A 15,529-nucleotide genomic window follows, 5' to 3' on the forward strand; every position below is an offset into this window, starting at 1 on the left:
CCCCACATATGCATAAGGCTTCCGGAGGCCGCAACATCATTGCAAGATAACATCCTTTGCCAACTGCGTCAAGCGTAATTAACGCAGTTGTACGCCATGTCACAATAGGTGTATTCCTGGACTTTCGATAACGTGTCTGCGGCACAGTTGCCAATGTACTATACACGCTGACTACGCTGCTGATTCTGCTTACAACTCGTAAGCGCGACTCCCTATATTTTCCTCTATTATAGATGTGATGGATCAGCTATTGCGTCTCCTTCGCGTGGAGCTAATCGCGTGTCATCTGGACAGACTCGCAGCAGCAGCAGCATGGTTCTGTCCTCACCTATGACCCATTACAGTTCCGCACGCCGCGTTCGTGCGGAACTGTAATGGCGTGTAATGGCGCGCCATTAGTGTTTCTTAGTGTTTCTTATACAGTGGAACAACGTTATACGACGAAATTATCTGTAAAACGTAGGATTGCTTATATGTCCTGGCCGAATACCGATCGATCTGTATAATGTGTATTGTGAACGCTTCCACGACGACTATAACAAACTTGCTTTTCCGAGTATAGTTTCCAAGTATAGGAGTCCCCGACGTCTGATTTGCTGTTTTACAACCAACGCACAAAAATATAGTGGTGCCACACTCTGCAGCCGCCACTGAGCTGCGACGTGCATATATATGGGAGCGCCGGTCAACGCCACGTTATACAAGGTGATCAATTTTAAGTTGTACGGAATTTCTCAAAAATAGTACGTTGCAGATTGTATAATTCTAGTCCTTGAGCTGGATTATTCAGAGAGGCGGACATGCACGAGAAATTATAACATATATTCAGCTAATTAATAAAAATTAAATCATTAGCTTCTTAATTATTTTTACGACTCGTATTGTAATTTACGAATTGTAGCCGTTGAGCTTGAAGGACGTATCCACTTGAAATGAATTTCCAGGATGGCACTAGTTTCGAGATGATATTTCCCAAAGTGTGGGACGAAATACTTGGGCGTTCCATTTACTTTTGTGGTTCAGTATATAAAAGAACGTATTGTAAAAAATTAAGTGGAACAACAGTGCATTATTACGGCGGGTTTGATGGCGCATATCTCCAAACTGGCATCATTCTGGAAATTCATTCCAAGTGGATACGCCTTGTAAGCTCGTCGGCTACAATTCGTAAACTGCAATATGTGCCATGAAGTAATTAATTGAGAAGTTAATTAGCGAATTTTCGTCAATTAGTTGCATATGTGTTTCGAGTTCTCGTGCAAGTAATATCCAGCTCAAGGACTAGAATTACGATATCTGCAATGGTCTATATTTAAAAAATTCCGTAATACTTAAAATTGATCACCACGTATATATCTACGACCAAGAGCACGCGAGAGGGTCCAGACTCCGCCGCAAATATGTCACGTATCTGCTCGGAACTGACGGCCGGCGTCACCATCGACGCCCTCAGAATAGCACATGAAGCAATTCTTATTTCTTTTGGGGGGGGGGGGGGGGTGAATGGGGTGGCGATAGCGACATTCGACGCTCTGCAGCTGCAATTTCACGCCGCTCCCGGACTTCGCCGTGGACATCGTTGCCAGAAGGTGTCGTGTGCAGTCGCACACGACACCTTCTGACATTCGACGGGACATTCCGTCGGACGAAGTGCGCAGAAGGAAGTTAGCGGCTCATTTCCCTAATTATGCATTGAATTATCTTCAAGTAGATGTCTTATTTTGCTGAACGTGCATATGCTTATACCTAGATCTATTGCGAGCGGTACGGCGCGCGATTTTTACAGCGAAGTGACCTGTATACAACGAAGTGTTTTGGAGGCGTCAAGCGCTCGCTGTGAAGGTGATTCGATTGCAGATAAAGTTGAGCGTTCGGACTCACCAGTGTTCTACGAGTGCAACAACAACTCGCTTGTAATCTGCTCTTGCAGCTTCTTTGTACATTCCGCAGGACCGCTCTTGTGTGAGATGTGCGCATCGCGTTACGCCTTCAGCAGCGATACCTTGACCCACGTGGAACATCGCTGCCTGCGAGTCCGGCGCTATACGAAGGCGCTTTTACTTAACCTTCCGGCGAGAGAGTGAAATCAATAAGATACTCCGATATATCTATACATACATATATATATATATATATATATATATATATATATATATATATATATATATATATATATATATATATATATATATATATATCAGTGGCGCACACTCCCTTGCCTCAATGGGCCGTCTCTGCACTTCGCCTTAATTCAGTCGTTTCGCCCGGTGTCCTCGGAGCATGACAGTATAGTAATTAAACGTTATTGATGACTTTTTTTGTTTTGCTGGCAAGAATCGCTGCCTATTCTGTGTTGATGATTGCTACTCGATCGCCATTCATTGTACACGATAGCTCTAATGGACGCTATTCAACGCATCTGTAGTGGCATGTCTATAGGTGGGCCGCCAGGCAAAAGTGCCCCAGTTTTCATTTTAAAAGCTGCAGCTTTCTTTACGGCTACTTCACCCGGCCAGCGCAGATGGTTGGTGTTTCTCGTTCTATTGACGGAGACAGCAACACGTGTCATGTCCCCCTATGAGACCATGGTCTCCTAGGGGGACATAAGCAACAGGAAAAATGTTGAACGGTATTTCGCTATAACATTATATAATACCGTAATTAACATTTTAAATACTCAATTTAGGGCACAAGTAATCGCGAAAGTTTCCCAGAAGCGTGCCCCAAACAGTTCAAGACGACCTTAAATAAATGGGACGCCGAGGCATTTTCAGCAGATTTTCGGGACGGAAAATTAAAGTAATGCTAGTCCTGGCTGTATGTATTTCCGCTATGCAGACGTGGCTTCCCTATACCCATCGGCTTCACTTTCGCAATTATGACGCTGGAACACATTCTGTGAGACTTTCCTGAATATAATGTTCAGCGACAATCCCTGGCATCCGTTCTAGCGCACCTTGACACTAGACCATTGTCCCTCGAAACGATTTTCACATGCCGGCGACAGAGGACATCGCAGCTGAAGGTGACGAATGGAATACTTCGGTTTTTGAAAGAGACGGGATTGGACAAGCGGCTGTGACAGTGATATCACGTACCACGCAAGAGTGATTGACTCTAACTGACGATTTGTGTGCTGTGCTATTTTCTCTCTCTCTCTCTCCCTTCCCCATCTTTCATCCCCCCATCCCGCTTTCATGTGTAGGGTAGCAAACCGGTTAAGCTAAACTGGTTAACCTCCCTGCCTTTTCTTCTCCACTTTTTCCTCCCTTCCTTCCTTCCTTCACAATTATAAAATATGTGCCCTAAATTCAGTTACTATTATAAAAGCAATTAATTTAGTTAATAAGCAAAATCAACGTTTAGATATTTCTTGCTGCTAATGTCAGCAGAAACAGCAGAGGCCTGTATGACAGTTTCTTTCTTCTTCCTTCTTTCGCTTTTTCTTCTTTTTGTTTTTAAGTGTTCCACAGAAAAAGGAACACGATATGGCTGGAGCTAGTACTTACTTACTCCGTACGTACGTGTCGACCACCAACGTCGTTTCAATGTTTCATTCTTGTTCTTTGCGTTCATCATGTAGGGGACGCTGATCGATTTCGTCGACCCGAAGTATTGCGGCGAACAGAACGCTTAATTTGGAACGAATGATACCATCAACGTGGTACAGGTAGGGCCCCATAGAAACGACCGTAAAATACGCAGGCACGAACGCTGGACACAATCACTGTACGTGCAATGGACATAATTAAGGCATGCACAAGAAAGCGCGCAGCATCGTTTAAGGCATCTTAATTTAAAGCACCTGGCCGTACACTGTTATGGTGGCTAGCCCCATCGCCACATCTGTAGCACGGTATAGCTGGCACGTACCGAGTTTCCTAACGTGCCTGCTAAACCCCGAAAATAACAAGATCCAACAGCGCAAGAGTCTTTCGCGGCTGCTGCACAGCAACCCAGCGGAAGACAAAGCACTACTGGTCTCTCGGCAAACCCTATATCTGGCGGACAGCACAAGGGTCCCCTTACCTCCTTACACCGGCCAGGACAATCCAGAACTAGATGCAGACATCGCTGCCTGGGAAGTCCGCGCCGCCTTACATATAAGCTCAGAACCACGTCCGCTCCAGGGGAGGATAACATCACGAACAAAGCCCTTCGATACCTTGATGACAGATCGATATAGGCGATAACCCAACTCTTTAACTCGCACTGGGCCGCAGGAACCCTCCCACCACAGTGGACCCATGCAAAAGTAACCTTTATTCCCAAGCCAGGCAAGCCGCTAGATTAAAGAACCTACGTCCGATTTCACTCACTTCATGTCTAGGTAAGCTCTTCGAACATGTGATACTACAAAGACTCCAACAGCATATGCAAACACATATAATCTCTTCCCTCACACAATGATTGGCTTCCGCGGGCATCTGTCCACGCAAGACGTCATGCTTCAGCTCTCTGAAGAAGTCCTGCACCCCCGGCATGCCAAACGCACAATAGCCATACTAGCACTCGACCTCACCAAGGCCTTTGACAATGTGGAACATATACCGCAGTGCTGAACGCCTTATCCGATCTACACGTAGGCGGGAGAACTCACGCCTATGTCATAGCTTTCCTACAGGCCAGGACTGCGGTCCTTACTGTGGGAGAACTCCCAACAGACAAGCTTCAACTGGGTATACCAGAGGCACACCGCAAGGATCAGTGCTCTCGTCACACCTCTTCGACCTTACTCTCATTCTCAAGGCCAGAGACCTGGCAAATATTCCCAACCTCTTGCAGTCCCTGTATGCAGATGGTATTACCTTGTGGACCACTACAGGCAGCATAGGCGACATGGAGGCGACCTTACAAGCAGGGGCCGATGTGCCGATGGGCCGATGGCTACGGCAATAGGCCTCGCGTGCTCCCCCACTAAGTTGGAACTTCACCCTTCCAAGAGTCGCACAGACCCAACTCCACCCCCCAGCATCCGTATCCACAAGTCACACAGCTACGAGTGCACAGCTACGAGTGCTTCGAGTGGTCACACAGCTACGAGTGCTTGGCATGGTCATGCAGAACAACGGCAGACACACGGCGACCATCAACAAACTCACCACCACAGTACATCACACTATGCGCCTGATTAAGCAGATAGCCAATAGACACAATGGGATGACAGAGCATGACTTGAGAAAGTTAATTAGTGCAGGCCTTTGTCATAAGCAGTGTAGTATACTCGCTCCCATACCTACATCTCAACCGGGCGGAAACGGAAAAATTGGATGCCCTTATACGTCAAGAGTATAAGACAGCACTTAACCTCCCCGGGCACACGCCACATGAGCGCCTCCTTCGCATGGGGGTACATAACAGATTTGATGAGCTCACGGAAGCCCATCGCACAGCCCAAATTGAGAGGCTGTCCTCTACCACCACAGGTCGGCACATCCTGGACAAACTAGGACTAGTCCCTACTTCCAAGTCCAATCAGACATGTCCCTTACCATCGGACATACAAAACTGCTGTTACGTTTCGCCTACGACGCGCGGTTTAGCCGGCGCGGCTGCAACAAAGCGGCAGACATTTTGGCCCGTTCGGCGTCGCCGCTACGCCTCCCCGCCAAGCGCGTCCAGGCATGTTCCGATGCCACGTGTCTTCATGTGCGTGTGTGAGTGTATGTGCATATTGGTGCCCACGCTTGTCGAAGCGCGGCAGCCGGGGAGAGGAGCTCCCAACAACTGTGAAGCGAGGGGGTCTGACAGGCGGCGACACGACAGTGTGAGCCACCTTCTCCTCCCCATTGTGCCCGACCGGCGGCGACACGACAGTATGAACCACCTTCTCCTCCCCATTGTGCCCGACCGGCGGCGACACGACAGTATGCGTCACCTTATCCCATTGTGCCCGAGCGGCACAGTCACGTGCTCGTCTATAGAGGGGTTCCTTCTTGCCCTCAACTGCGAGAGTATAAAAGCAGCTGCCCCCGGACGCCAAAAGGAGGGCTCCGATTTCTTCTGTTGAGTAACGTGCTCTCCCGTCTCTCTACTTCGGTCAACCTGACCGCCAACTCTTTGCGATGTTAGAATAAACAAGTTGTTTTGTTGTTACCAGTCGACTCATGCTTTGCCGGGACCTTCGGATGCTTCCAGTTGTACCCCAGGCCGCCAGGCCAACGCTACCCGTGGGGCTTGCGACCCAGGTGCAACAACGGGCGTCAGCGCCGAGTTCCCAACAACTCGTGCCATCGGTGCGACCACAACACTGCATCACTATTCTCCCCCTGCCTAAAACCATGCACCCCGTGCATCACGAGGCACGCAGGCAGACCAGGGCAAAAGAACTCTACAAACAACACCAGCACGACCACCTCACTGTGTGTGTCGACGCCGCTAGCCACCCACAGGAACCGGCCTATGCCGTAAGTGCAGTGTCACATCAACTTGGTTACATCAGAGCTGCCACAATACAGGCGCGCACGTCCATAGAGGCGGAGGAGGCTGCCGTAGCGCTGGCCATCTCAACCACCGCTGCCGAGGTTATCCTTAGCGACTCCAGCACTGCAATCCGCAACTACTCGAAAGGCCGAGTTCATGAACCGGCACGGAAAATTCTCAATCATCAGACACCCCTCAGACCAATTAAGCTCATCTGGGTGCCCGCGCACGCAGGCCATCCAGGCAATGAGATGGCCCATTCTATCGCTCGAGTAGCCCTCAACCGAGCTACGCCGTCCAATGATCTGGATAACGCCAGAGACCGATTGGTAGAATATCATGAGATCACCCTTCACTACCGCGAAATGCGGTTGAGATATCCTCCCCCAGATAAATCCTTAACGAAATTCCAACAAAGTACCTGGCGCCAGCTTCAGGCACAATTAAACCTTCCTTTCTCTAGCTTTTCTCGCCCTGGTTCATCCAGGCCTATATCGACAGGAATGTACGCTCTGCGGCGCGCCTAGAGCCAACTTCCATCACATAATGTTCTTATGCCCTGAGCTCCAGCCACCCTCTGAGTGGCAGCTCACCGACGTCGAGGGATCGTAAACCGCGGTGTCTAGCTCCAACCCAGCCGACCAAATACGGCTGGTGGACTGGGCTCTGAGGGTCGCCGAGGGCCACAAACTCCCGGACACCCTACGCGCTCCTGAGCCCCCTCACAAGTAATGTTGTCAAAAGACTCAAGTAATAAATATTTACCACCACCACCACCACCAAAGGTGCCAGTGTCTAATCGTAATTTGAATAGCATCATAAATGTATTGCACTGGAGGAGCAATAACAGCGCTAGCCACCTTAACAGTAATCGTAAATAAGAATGGCACTGCGATGGCGGGGTGAGAATACAAGCTTTAACAAAATACAAGTGACGTAATTGCTCTAGGACAAGCAGCCCCGCATTCTGCGTCGAAACCATGTGCCCGCGCATGTGTACAATGATGGCTGGCCCACGTCGCACACTGTCCCCCCCCCCCCCCAGTTAAGCTTCGGCCACACGCTCTGCTGTTCGCATTTCGTTTTTATTCGATAGTACATCAGCTGTGGCACTTGTATGTATACATGCAGCTCATTATAGCGTGAACTGGAATGATCTATTAGATGTTCTATGAACCTCCTGCATCTTTAAAAGGAGCATCTATTAGAGGTCACTTATGTTCAGCTGCGACATCATTTCAACGTTACAGCAACGTGATCTTAATGGGACTTAGATTATTCACAGTACGTATTTGTAATGTTGTTTGCAGAAATATAGATATCTATAGTATGTGTGCAATGTCTAAAACGTGATGTTCTATGGAAATCTATGGGACATGAATGGTTCACTGGGTACAATTAACTGTCCGCGAAACATGTATTCGTGTAAATGCTGCATCTTCACTAGTATAATTCACTACGCACATAACCTTTATCAGGTCATCCATAAAGGCGCAAAATAGGCCAATGCGTATAACCAAAGCAAATAAATGCACGCAAGCATGCAACATAGTTTAGGTGATTCTAAAAGCAACCCTGCATAATTGTTGGCAGAAATAAAAACTCCTGAAGCAACCTGTTGAGTCATCACCGCTTTCACTGCTGTTGTCTTATCGTGATTCAGCTTCACGGCAACGCACACCTATGCATTTGTACAGTGCAGTTCACTGCTAGAGGGAACTCGTTAATGTGCGGACTTCACTTTGCACACGTGAGCAGAGGGGTACGCGCCATGGCATGGAATAACCACCATTGAGTTATATGTTGTAAAGTCGGGCATTTGCACGCTCTTCAGAGAGGGAAATTCGCCCATGCTCTACAGTCATGTGTTCCCTTCAAGAGTAAACCACACTGTACGCCAATTTAGCCATCAGGTCCAGCTTCCCAACAATGAACAGAAGAAAACTTTGCCTTTAGGGGCTGCTTTCCGGCAATGCGCTTCACATTGCCGCGAAGCCGAAACCGGAGGCTAAATTCGCATATAATGCACATCTTTCGTTTCGGTTCCTATAAACAGCCTCTATCAAACACAGAGTGTTTCAGCGAACACTTTCAAATTTTTTTTTTTAATTGCCTGAGGCAGATAGCACAATTCTGGTCCATGAGCTGGTCTACTCAAAGAGGCGGACGTACATTACTTGCACAAAAAAAAAAAAAAAAGCGTAATCGGACAGTTAACGAGCATTTACCAATTAAGCTTTTAACTAATTACCGTATAGCACATATTGAAATTTAGAAATTCTAGCGGGTGAGACTGCAAGGCATATATGCACTTGAAAAGAATTGTGCGGATGACACGTAGCATTTACTATAGATATGCGCGCCATCAAACTTCCGGTACAAATGCACTGTCGATCGTTCCGCTAGCATTTCACCGCAAATTTCGGGAATTAATATCTCGAAACTGGTGTCATTCTGAAAATTAGTTCCAAAATTAGTCTTGCGAACTCACCGGCTAGAATTTGTAAATTGCAATATGTGCGATAATGTAACTATTTAAAAACCTAATTAGATTATTTTTGTTAATTATTCGATTATGTATTCCAATTTCTTGTGCTAGTAATGTCCGCCTCTTCGAGTAGACCTGCTCATGGACACAGGCAATTAAAGAAAACACACATTTGTTTGAGAGTGATCGCTGAAACACCCGGTATATGTGTCACGTAACCACTTGTGTGCGTACACGTGAAGCACGCACAGCAGCGTAAAACATTAAAGACTGTAGATGCGCGTAAAAGCGCACATAAAAGAACATGATATGTGCTACAGCTACAACTTAAGATGCGTTCTTCGCAAGTAACGGGCCCGAGACTGCGTGCACGATTACGTATGCCGAAGGCGAGCGCATGCATCAATCAAGCCGCGCAGGAAACAACTCGAGGCTGACCCGAGTTCAAGGCCAACCACCGTTTGCGAGTCACTTCCGTTAGTGTGTATCGTACGCGCACGTATGCATTGTGCTGAAGAGAAAAGTAATTAATGCCCATATCTTTCAGTATAGCACAGAACAGATTACACTGTTTATCTTACCACAGCGACACGAGGCGATGACATTGTACGACGACTCAAATTCTGCTTCGCGTCGAAGGGATTGCAGCTCCAGATATCCAACTTCGCGCCACACCTCAACTGCCTCAACCACAGAACACCTGCCTCAACGCCGCTACAGTGTAACGCCGCCGACTGCTGCGCCCGACGCCAATCGTAGACACCGGAGTTGTTGCCATGGTTGCATGGTTGTGCCTGCGTTACCTTGGTTACCTGTGTATATTTTCCCCCATACGCCTTCGCTGCCTTCGCTGCCTACACCGCTACGGGGCGGTGGGTTTAGCAGCATAGGGAGTGACCATAAACGCATCATTTTGAAAATGGGATATGTAGTTGGGAAAGAGAGCAACGAAAGCAAAATGGCCAGTCCAAATTTGAACGCTGAACAAATAGCGAATATAGTCACTAGAGTGGAGGAAGAAATTGGCAAGTCGCCAAGTAAGGGGTGGGAATATGGTGAGCTTCTAAGTGTAGTAACGACAGAATTACGGAAAGAGAAACAACATGTTCATTGGAAAGGAAAAAAGAAACCGAAAAGCTGGTGGAACAAGGAGATACGAGAAGCGATCGCCGAACGACAGAAAGCATCTCGAGAGCACAGGCAGGCAAAGAAGGCGCAGTTGCCACAGGATGAAGTAACCAGTAAATGGGAAATATACCGGGAGAAAAAGTCTATGGTTCAAATACTGGTACAAGCAAAATTAAAAGGTGAAAGCGAAAGTTGGTTGTCAGAAATACGTGAGAAAAAGAAGGCCGCACCTAGAATATTTTGGAATCACATAAAATCATTAGGCAGGAAGTCAACAACAATACAACAACATATCCTAGATGAAGATGAAAACAGACTGGAAGGAGAAGCAGCAATAAATTACATCCAAAAAGTAACAGCCGAATCTTTCAAAGGCAAGGACGAGGTTGTATTTGAAGAAAAAAAGAGCATGAAAGAGACCCAAGGGGGAAAGGAGCTAGTGCTTACAAATTTAAACTGGAAGAAAGCGGAAGAGAAAATTCCTAAGCGCACAGCCACAGGGCTAGACGAGGTTCCCGTTAGGCTGATAAATGAACTGGGACCAAAAAGTAAGGAAGCTCTCGTGAAAGCAGTTGAAAAAACTTTAAAAGATAGACGAATACCAGACAGTTGGCGACAAAGTAGAATGAATTTAATTTATAAAGGTAAGGGGGAGAAAGACAGAATTCACTCGTATAGACCGTTGACCATTACATCGGTAATATACAGGCTAGCAATGCAGGCAATCAAATTAAAGCTTCAAGCATGGGCAGAAAATAATGGCATTTTGGGAGAGCTTCAGAATGGCTTTAGAATAGGTAGGCGTTTGGATGATAACTTGTTTGTTCTTACTCAGTGTATTGAAATATCAAAAGCAGAAAGCAGACCGTTGTATGTGGCCTTTTTGGACATTACAGGAGCATACGACAACGTAGACCGCAGCATTTTGTGGGATATTCTGGAAGGGGAAGGCTTAGGTAACGATTGTATACAGCTTTTCAGAGAGATTTACCTAGAAAATACTGTTTGCGTTGAATGGGAAGGGAGGAGGAGCGCGGAGAAAGTTCATATCAACAAGGGACTGAGGCAGGGGTGCCCTTTATCTCCGCTGCTGTTTATGATGTACATGGTGAGGATGGAGAGGGCGCTAGAAGGAAGTAATATCGGGTTCAATCTATCATACAAACAGGCAGGTACAGTAATAGAGCAGCAACTCCCAGGTTTATTTTATGCGGACGACATTGTGTTGCTCGCAAACAAGCAAAGTGATTTGCAACGTCTGGCTAATATCTGTGGACAGGAAGCCAACAATTTAGGTTTGAAATTTAGTGTTAGAAAATCAGGTGTTATTGTATTCAATGATAACAGTGAACAGACAGTGGAGATACAGGGCCAAGAAATACCTCGGGTAACAGAATATAAATACCTTGGTATATGGATAAACGAAGGCAACGGATATATGGAAACACAGGAAAAAACCATAACAGTCAAGGGGAAGAGAAATGCAGCCATAATGAAGCACAGAGCGCTATGGGGATACAATAGGTACGAGGTCCTCCGAGGTATGTGGAAAGGGGTAATGGTTCCAGGACTTACTTTTGGAAATGCGGTTGTTTGCTTTAAATCAGGGGTACAATCAGGACTCGACGGGAACCAAAGGTCAGTGGGTCGCCTCGCATTGGGCGCTCACGGGAAGACTACAAATGAAGCTGTGCAAGGGGATATGGGCTGGACTAGTTTTGAAGTGAGGGAAGCTCGCAGTAAAATTGAGTATGAAGAACGGCTGAGGAATATGGAGGAAAGTAAATGGGCTGGGAGAGTGTTCAGGTATCTGTACAGGCACAACATTGATTCACAGTGGAGGAAAAGAACTAGGAAGCTTACCAGCAAGTATGCGGCCTGTGGGGTGGGCAACACAGCAACAAAGAAGGTCAAGCGGAAAGTCAGAGAGGCTGAATTAATCTCATGGGTGGCGGCAATGGAAAAGAAACCTGCCATGAGTAACTACTTAAGGGGAAAAAACGAAATTAGGAAAGAAACCATTTATGATAACTCAAAGGGAAGCTCATTACTTTTCGAAGCGAGATCGGGATGCCTTAGAACACGCACCTATAAAGCGAGATATAAGAAGGAAGAAGAAGCATGTGCTTGCTGCGGTAAAGCTAGGGAAACGACGGAGCATATTTTATTAGAATGTGAAGACGTCTATCCAGCGGTCGATTTAGGCACCACTGGCCTCCTTGAAGCCCTTGGGTTCAGCGGGAGCAGTGGTAAAGCAAACAGGTCCGCAATAGACATCAGTAAGAGGCGATTGGAGGATTGGTGGAAGAAAAGTAGGGAAACGACAAAAGACGGAGACGTACAAAAGCACAGTTCGCAATAGGGTATCAGAAAATTTGGACGTGGTAGTTCATAGTGTCTTTTTTTTTGTTTCTCATTGATTAACCAAGGTAGGATATTAGGCAGCATAGTAGCAAGAGTTTGGTGGCGCAAGCCACCGCCCCGTTCCAAAGGGGACGCTCATAACATCCATCCATCCATCCATCGGCACATGTAGTTAACAACTGCCAGTATCATTTAAAGACCGACTGCAATAAAATTTTGAATTGTGTAAAAAGCACAGATTCAGATAGTGCAAATAAAGAGCAGCTTCCATGCAAGGCTTTGCTTGAAATACGAACGGATGCATCGAGAAAAGCTTGAAAACGTAGACACTTTTAATACTGAAACTGAAAAACATGCCCCCTAGCTATACTGTTTTTGGAAGTGAAACATGACCTAGACTACAGCCCTCGGCATGACCTCCGAGATTAGGCGCTGCCCACAGCTGCCTGTCGCATGATGAAACATTTCGGAGGCTATGTGCAGAATGTCACACCATATCTGCTAACCACCAAGTGCGTAAGTTGAATGCCAAGGGGCTATATAAAAGCCGCTAATAATATAATTAAATTTAGACAATCACCAACCCACCCTGCAGTTTTGTCATGATTGTTTCAGCTGTATATACTACTAATTTAGCCAAGGTGAAATTTCGTTGCAGTTGGCCTTTAACTAACTTTTTCCGCTCGGTCGCTGATTTACAACTGTGTCATGCATCGTGGTGAGTTATGATGAGGGCTGTATAAAGTGAACTAGACGCTTGTCTATAGTTGACTGTAGCTTTAATGCGTTCATTTATTTATTTTTTGCATATTAAGATGAGAGCTTCACACAAGTCGAAAGATACTGAGGTAGAGACAGATAGCGGACAGAATCAGTACCAGGTGAGGCAAAGGCAGATGTTTGCTATAATCAAAATAAAAACATATCAAAATTAAAAAAAGAAATTGAAGGACTAGTCCCAGTACCAGATATCCTTTCCTAGAATCTGCCACACTGACACACCTAGCTGTGTGCATGGTGGCCCCTTTCTACGCATATAAACATGCCCACTGTTGGAGGGATGCCAGGATCCTGCTGGGTCTGCTGAAACAAGTTCACGGCAGTCTGTTAGAAACACTACCCTTAGCCTATATACACTGGCAACCAAATGTTGCGAAAGAAAATAAAGGAATTTGAGCTAATTTCAAGGATGTATTCCCTGGGACACGACAGTTATGCCAATCATCTGGAAGAGCTTACCACATGCAGGCACTTCTTGCAAGTATGTTTATGAACATAGAGAAATAAAGAAGCATGCCGTCAGAAGTGCATCATTGCCAGCAGACCTCACCAGTTATTTGCAAAAGGCCCTTTCATGTTTCTATAGAAATCACAAAGTTAGGACTAACATGAGACAGCACTTGAACTATGCCTATGAAATATTGATCAGATTTAACCACTCAGTTTCATACAATAATCACATGTGAAGCTACGTTTCTGGAACCAGACTAATACATTTTATGGAAAAAAAAGTTGCAGATTAAAATTGCAATTACTTTTTTAAAATAGATACCTGATTATAGTGAGTGACCAATTATTGACCCACAAAGGTAATCGATGAATTACTAAAAAGTAATCAATTACTTTTCTCCAAGCTTTTTTAACAATGTATATATACAGTAAATAGAACAAGCATGCTGCATTCTCTGCAGCCCCTCACATATTGTCCATCTTCACTAATAATTGCTTTTAAAAATTTTTGGCAGTCACCGTCCCTGCTTTTCTAGTGAAAATATCAGCAGTGATATGAAAACTTGCTAGATATAGAAACTTGAAACAGAGCTATATAACAATATGACTCAGGTAAGCACACTTAAAGGTTATAAATGACTTGCACTCCTTTTAGATTTCAGTTAAAAGTGTAAATTTATGATAGCTGCATGGGCCACAATGAAACATTTCTAACACTCTTTCTCAGACATTTCAGCACATTCTACTGACACTCGCATGTGCATTATTTTTATCTTAGTTGCTATTCACTTTTTGAGGGTGAGGGTCTCCTGACAATTACTTTGAAGTTTCCTTCTGTGCTAGGACAACCGAAAATGTCTTGTTCAAGTGCATTTAACCCTCTCAGAGTTAGGTTTTTTTGCAAGTGACACACTCGCAGCATCAGGTCTTTTTCTCAGATATTATAAAACAATCACAACAGTTTATTTTTGGTTATGCAGAAATGGAAAAATGGCAGATATAATGAATGGCAAATGCTCTCTTGGTGTAGGACGTCCTGACAATCCTATCTGTTAAAAGAAATATCAAAAGTAACATGGCAGGACAGAAACGCAGAAATATACTGTAGTAGCTTCAACGGGGCGGGCAGACGCGAGGCCTATGGCATGAGGCCTAACGACCTGGTGCGAAGCGCCGTAAGAGAAGAGCCGGACTGCTCGAGTCAGGGACCAGACAAAGAATCTTCTTTATTCCAGCGAGGGGAAACGCAGCAGGTATACTTACAGCGTTTGGCGCTGAGTGGCACCCTGACGTAACGATTGTCAGCGATCAGCGATCTGTCAGCGACCTCCAATAACCCCTGTCTCTTAGACTATGCAATCTGCAGCACTAGGGGTATGGGAAGACAACCCAGGAGGTTAGACATCGCACATGAGGTTAACAGCCATCCCTGCTTGTGCTTTATCATTGCATCCACCAATGATCACCAAAATTTAGGTATGGCACGTGGGCTGTGTAAGTGTTAGTCGCGCACAGTCGTTCACAGCTACAGCAAGGCTAGAGTAGAAGACGTGCACTCTTCTTCCCAAGCGCGCGTTTGGTCACATGAGCTCCAACTAACCTGAATATTGAGTGCGCGGTAAGATAGTGCCCATCAAACTGCCATCCTTTTTGACTCCCTGTTGCGTGCTTTCTCTCGCACCCACAGTGTATGGGTCACTCATTCATATGGCTTTTCCACTTTATACGGAACATCATGGCGACGACAGTGAAAATTTACCCTGAGTGTCAATATAATTGATATCACAATAAAACTAGAAATAGAAAACATGTGTCGAGTTACCTCTACTGCGGCTACAGAGGTCGCAATGTGCACCGGCTACAAACATAGCATGAGCACCAATGACAAAGCCAAGA

General features: G+C 45.8%; 1 protein-coding gene across 1 annotated transcript in view; it reads right to left on the bottom strand.

Annotated features, from left to right (window-relative positions):
• LOC142572289 (carbonyl reductase [NADPH] 1-like) overlaps nucleotides 1-9,639 on the bottom strand; it is a 42,112-nt gene extending 32,473 nt beyond the window's left edge. Inside the window, exon 1 of the mRNA XM_075681280.1 lies at nucleotides 9,493-9,639. Within this exon, the coding sequence (XP_075537395.1) occupies nucleotides 9,493-9,516 (24 nt within the window). The 5' untranslated portion in view covers nucleotides 9,517-9,639. The remainder of the gene's footprint in view (nucleotides 1-9,492) is intronic.
• Nucleotides 9,640-15,529: the final 5,890 nt, after the last annotated feature.

This window comes from Dermacentor variabilis, chromosome 2, assembly GCF_050947875.1.
Source record: "Dermacentor variabilis isolate Ectoservices chromosome 2, ASM5094787v1, whole genome shotgun sequence".
NCBI classification, from domain to species: domain Eukaryota; kingdom Metazoa; phylum Arthropoda; class Arachnida; order Ixodida; family Ixodidae; genus Dermacentor; species Dermacentor variabilis.